This window comes from Etheostoma spectabile, chromosome 13 (assembly GCF_008692095.1).
Source record: "Etheostoma spectabile isolate EspeVRDwgs_2016 chromosome 13, UIUC_Espe_1.0, whole genome shotgun sequence".
Lineage (NCBI taxonomy): Eukaryota > Metazoa > Chordata > Actinopteri > Perciformes > Percidae > Etheostoma > Etheostoma spectabile.
In genome coordinates this window covers 10,412,286-10,418,446 of record NC_045745.1, presented here as the reverse complement: position 1 = coordinate 10,418,446, position 6,161 = coordinate 10,412,286, and the positions used below count along the sequence as shown (strand labels likewise).

General features: G+C 37.9%; 1 protein-coding gene and 1 non-coding gene across 2 annotated transcripts in view; one reads left to right on the top strand and one right to left on the bottom strand.

Moving 5' to 3' along the window:
• Positions 1 to 4,195, bottom strand: part of znf346 (zinc finger protein 346) — an 8,882-nt gene extending 4,687 nt beyond the window's left edge. Inside the window, 2 exon segments of the mRNA XM_032534687.1 lie at positions 1,426 to 1,529; positions 4,106 to 4,195. Coding sequence (XP_032390578.1) covers positions 1,426 to 1,529; positions 4,106 to 4,163 — 162 coding nt within the window. The 5' untranslated portion in view covers positions 4,164 to 4,195.
• Positions 4,196 to 5,355: 1,160 nt separating this feature from the next.
• Positions 5,356 to 5,427, top strand: trnad-guc (transfer RNA aspartic acid (anticodon GUC)). The gene has a single exon. It is a non-coding gene; the product is annotated as a tRNA-Asp (tRNA).
• Positions 5,428 to 6,161: the final 734 nt, after the last annotated feature.

Below are 6,161 nucleotides of genomic sequence, written 5' to 3'. Positions count from 1 at the left end.
ATATATATATATATATATGTTGGTCAGTTTGTCCCATTTAGCAGCAATAAAACTGAAGTGATATGAACAAACAGAGAAATGTTTCTTTTTAGATAAAACAGATGTTGATAAGTTTCCTTTTGGGGGTGCCATTTCAAATTGGGAAAGATTTGAAGTTAAAAAAAGGTTATAAATAATATAAATGAAATACATTGCAGAATATTGCAATGTGTTTAAAATCGCAATAATATTGTATCTTGGCATAAGTATCGTGAAGACATCGCATCGGGAGGCGTCCGGTGATTCCCGCCTTAAGTGAATACAGCAGTGGTTCCCAAACTCTTTCAGCTCAAGACCCAAAAGAGAAATCTGGTGTCTCCCCGGGACCCGAATTTACAAAATTACACCGTAAATCATTGTAACATCTACATTTTTAAACTGTGGACAAAAGACGGAACAAACCATGAATATTTAAATGTATATGAAGTATATTTATTCCATTATAAAAGTAAACAAAAACAGAAAAGGTCTATTCTCCTTTCTGGGTCTCACCCCGTTCCCATCTCATGTTCTCATCCCCTCCCATCGTCCCTCAGGGCCGACTCCAACATTTTTTAAAATAATGCTGACTTGAATTTAATGAGATGTATGTGTCTGGTTGAAGAGATCAACCAGTTAAGATATGAAGATATCAACCAGTTAAGATATGAAGATAATTACCAGTTAAGATAAATGAAGAATCAACCAGTTATTACGATAAGTATTGACCAGTTAAGATATGAAATATGCACCGTTAAGATATGAAGATCAACCATTTTAGATATGAAGAGATCAACCATTTAAGATATGAAGATATCACCAGTTTAAGATATTAAGATATCAACCAGTTTAGATATGAAGATCACCAGTTAGTATGAAGATATCAACCAGTTAAGATATGAAGAGAATCACCCATTAATATATAGAATCACCCGTTAAGATATGAGAATCACCCAGTTTAAGATATCAACCAGTTAAGACATGAAGATATCAACCAGTTAAGATATGACAAGATCAACCAGCTGATCTAGTCTAGGTTGGGTTTTTGAAAGTGCCCCATTCTGAGGTCATGCTGAGCATTTAGTCTGACCCAATAAAATGGGTTTGAGACCCCCTTTTGGGTCCCGACCCTAAGTTCGGGAAACATTGGAATATAGTGTGATTTTTGCGAGGATCTGTAGCAAACAGAAACATTTTCTATAGTCTGTAGGATGGGATTTGTAGGCTGAGACGTCGCTCGTAATATGGACTATAAAGGCTGATAATTATGTTATGTTATGGACTATGATGGCTTATAATTATACAGCATTCCCCCACATCTCTGAGCGTAGTAGCGCCGTTTAAAAATAAGTGAAGTCCCCTGGCGTTGAGAACGCAGCAGCAGCAGCAGACAGAGGGCTCACTGACCTGGTAATGAGTTAACTTCTGAGACTCCGAAATGAGGACAGCACTGCAGACTTTACACTGGGAGTCGGAAAACAGGTCGCCGTGCTCCTTTATCAGCTTATTTACTGCAGAGAGAAACAGCAGACTTCAAATCGGGTTGCATCTTCTGGGAAAACGTAATTATAAACACAACTTAGAAGAAAATAAAAATTAAAAACTGTGGCGAAAAATAACTTCAAAAACACAACAACTTTGCATTAGTGTTTGCCTCCAACGGCGCTCAGATCCTCTGTGCCAGATGTTGTCTCTTCCTCACAGTAGAGCCTGTTTGGTGAGTGGAAGACGCTCCCCTTGTGAACGTGTTAACTGCACATGCAACTACGCTGACAAATGCATGTGCACAAATCTGTAAACCCCAGACACAGACGCATGTTTTGGGCCTAATTCGGAGTTTGTTCTCGACTCGAACAACGTATTTATCTAAAATACAAAAATAACTGGTGACGGATTGATTAATCCAAGTATTAAGTCAGGAGATTACATGTGGTTTTCTGTCTTAGCTGGAAAGCTTTTTGCCATTCAAACGTTTCCAGAAGGAGTTTATGAATAGGGGTCGATTCACATTTACAGATTCAAAAGTGATTCATAAAATTCAAAAAAATACATTCATATTTATTTTATTTGTGTAATGGCGTGTATACTATCACATGGGGAAAGTAACTACATTTACATACTGAGAATTGGGTTTATTTAAATTGAGAATCGTTTTTGAATTAAATCTTGAGCCTAAAAATTGATATTGAATCGTGACATTTTCTGAACTGTGCCCCAAATTTTATTAAATAAGATTAACAAAGAGTCAACAACGAGACAACGAAATACAGTTTAGCATCTAACCAGAAGTAGAAAAAGCAGTAAAGTGCAGACTAATGTACATAATAAATTATAGAATAAAAATGTAGACTAACCAGTAAGAGTATGAATGCATTAGATAAATACTGTGTGAACATGGTCGGGTAGAGAACTCTTTTGTTTAATATGAGTGACAATATATAAATAAAATGTAATTGAATAAAAACAACAGGACCTAGACAGAGAGACACAATGCTCTATTTATTTTTAATTTTAGAGAGAATAGTGGTAACAACGTTATTTGAGGAAAAGCGTCCTCTGCAGCAGCAATGCACGTCTGACATATCTTGTTTTGTTATTGTATTAATTGTATTTTAAATGTCTCTCTGAAGCACTTTGGTCCACACCTGTGGTTGTGTTTCACGTCTGAAAAACACAAATGATAAAAACATCACGTGATACACGTCCGTATGGTTTGCACACACTCTTTAGATCGATTAATGGGTTTAAAATCGTCATTTTTCATGATTACACCTACAGACTTTTTACAGAAGGAACATTCTCAATGCAGGACTTCTCTTTGTAGCAGAGTATTTTTTACAGTGTGGTATTTGTAATTTCACTGCAGCAAAGGATCTGAATACTTCATCCAACACTGTAGAAAACTGTGCTTCAGTAGTAAAGAAGGATTAAAATGGACTATAGTATATTATATATTATAGTATGCAAACACAAACAGGGCATTCACGGTTTACAACACAACCATTTAACAACACCCCAAACAGCACCACAATCACATATAACAACGATATAAGACACTTTTTATTATTACATTCAGACACTTTGTACGAAGTTTAACAACAACAACGCTATCCATTCAAAACTAGCATATGTCGTGTGTAGGGCTGGGCGATCTGGAGAAAATCATAATAATCACAATATTATGTTTGACCAAATACCTCAATATCAATACAGCAATGATATTGTAGTGGTGCTATTGGTGCTTTCACAAAATATCTACACAGTGATATATATATATATAGATATATAGATATATATATATATATATATATATATAAATATAAATGATAAATAGTCAGTAATGACTGGCAAGTTCAGAAAATGACACAACTTTCCTGTAACGCAGCCTTAATAAAAACAGAAAAAGACCCCACTTATCCAAAAATCTAAGACAGTATCTAGTCTCATATCACGATATATCGATATAATATCGATATATCGCCCAGCTCTAGTCTCGTGTTACTGACGCCAAGTAACGATACAAAAGCAAGACCAAGATCAAAGACCTTTTAGGAATTCCATTGCTAGGCAACAGTCCGGCCTCGTGTTAACTCCATGTCAGTGGATGTCATTCACACATAACCTCGCTGCACGTCAACGTGAAATTCGGGTTTTTTCGCTGTGTTTACAACTGTCTCGTGTTACCGACGCTAGCTAAAGCTGAGTACAGACGCAGGACCAGGGGTTAAAGGTTAAGTGCAACACGATGACCTAAAAACACGCACGTGTGTTGACCGATATCTAAAGATGCCTCGCGGTCTCCACCCGTGCACAGGTGGGGGCGTTGATCCCGACCAGGCTGGGGTAACATCGGATGCAGACGTGCTCTCATCGACCTTGGTGGTGAAGCGGCTACAGCTAGCTCAGGTTAGCATTGTTTGGCTAACACGCTCCGCTCACCCTGCAACGCCGGGCTAACGTTAGCTCGCGGGAGGCTAACGGCAACATTGGCAAATAACGCGTGATTAACCGCGACTGTGACTGAGTGCACCGACGCAGTCTCGTGCATAAATAAACGCTGGATTAGTGACACAAATAAGAGTCTTACCCTCCGCCGGCCCCGAAGGCAGGTAAGGAAAATCCTCCGTCTGCATCGCGTCGGCCATAATTTTCACTCAAAGCCAGAGACGGTCGAATGCGCATGCGCAGCTGACGGCAGACCAAAGTTAAAAAAAATAAGAGGGGGGGGGGGGCACGTAACGTGCTCTCACTCACTCTACATCCATTTCATGTACCAGCCATAGACACCAGGACAGATGTTGTATTGTTTATAGACGATTGAAGTAGTCTGTAACTGATTTTTTTTTTTTAAGTTTCTCCTGCAGTGTGAGTGTGTCTGCTGCCTCTCCATTACGCTCCTCAATGTAAAATGTTAGTAAAAGAACAGACAGATGTGTTATCATCAAAATGCACTTAAAGTAACAATTGTAAACAAGCTCATGATGCAGAATGGCTCTTTTCAAAGTGTTAGAATCAGCTTCATCTGCCAGGTGTGAGGGCACCACAGACTTTGGAGACTTTTAAAAAAGGACTAAAAACATTCCTTTTTAGCAGAACTTATGAGTTTTAACCTTGCACAAAAATGTTGTTGCACTATTTATAGATATTTTACATTGATGTTTTTACCTTGCTTTTATGACCTTGACTGTAGCACTTTGAGATTTGTTTAAATGTAAAGTGCATTACAAATAAAATGTATTATTATTATTATTATTAGGTGTGAGGACACATACCTGGCAAGGAATTTTGCTTTGGATCATTAGCCTATTATTATTATTATTATTATTATTGAAACGCATCACTTGTTAATAAACAAAAACAAATACTATATTATTATTACCTTATGAATTAACTAAATAAAATTAAAAAAGCACATCTAGTAACACACATGCATACAGTTACAATGAAATTACACGAATGCCCTTTGATAGTATTCTTACAAAATGATGCAGATGTGGAAGTGTTCATCAGTAATATATATATAAATATTACTTTGATATTAAGTATTGCAACCATAGCTTCGTCAATAGGATAAACACATCCATGTCCCCTACCTACACTCACGGTCTATGTCAGCCATGGCGTCAGCTCCTTCAGACAGAAGTATTAAATGCAAAAGAAAGTTTGCATACACAAACAAATAACGCAATAGTGTTCAAGTACACAAAACTGTACTTTAATAGGCCTAAAGTACTTAGGAAATGTACTCAGTCAGCCACCGCAAATCAAATAACCAAATTTCCAATTGAGAAAATGCATGGATTCATAAGATGCTGTCACTTGATATTTTCGTGTCCTTCCTCGTTAGTATAGTGGACAGTATCTCCGCCTGTCACGCGGAAGACCGGGGTTCGATTCCCCGACGGGGAGTCCCTTTTTTTTTTTTCATGGCTGTGTATGTATAAAGTAGCCTACTGCAAAATAGTCGCCCACCACCAAACCACTTGTAACCAGGTTCTGATCAGCCTCCAACATTACCTGCAAAAAAAATAACCTCGAGGTCTGGCATCACTACTTAAATACTTTTAGCAATGTCCTGGTTCGAGGGAGACAGATAAAATAGACATCAAATGCACGAACACTATTGAACTATTGTAGAGAATGAATGGCAAACTATTGTCTTGTTTCTTTAGTTGCATATCATAATAATCTGGTAGGGCCGTATATAAACACAACTAGAAATATGAAATTTGATCATAAAGTTTTGATGTCCCTCCTGTATAGTGACAGTGTCTCCGCCGGTCACGTGACCAGTTCCTAATTTTATAGCGTTCATGTAACGTTAAAATAGAAAATGTCAGACAGGGACAACATAGCATTTAATTACACGTTTGGTCATTTAACATCTTTTCATTCATAATTGTATGAATAACTTACCTTTTAGTGCACTGTCCACACCGTAGACCGTTAATATTAATATCAATAATATACAGTCTATGGGCCACACGCGCACTGAGAGGGGCCGGAAGCTTCACTCGCTGAACTGCTCCAGGGCGCCAGCTAGCGGCCAAGGATATATTACATCCGTAGTGGTTTAGCAGTACCATAGGAAATGAATGGGAATCGGTTTAGGGCGTTTTAGCTAAAGAATTCTCGAGTGCCAG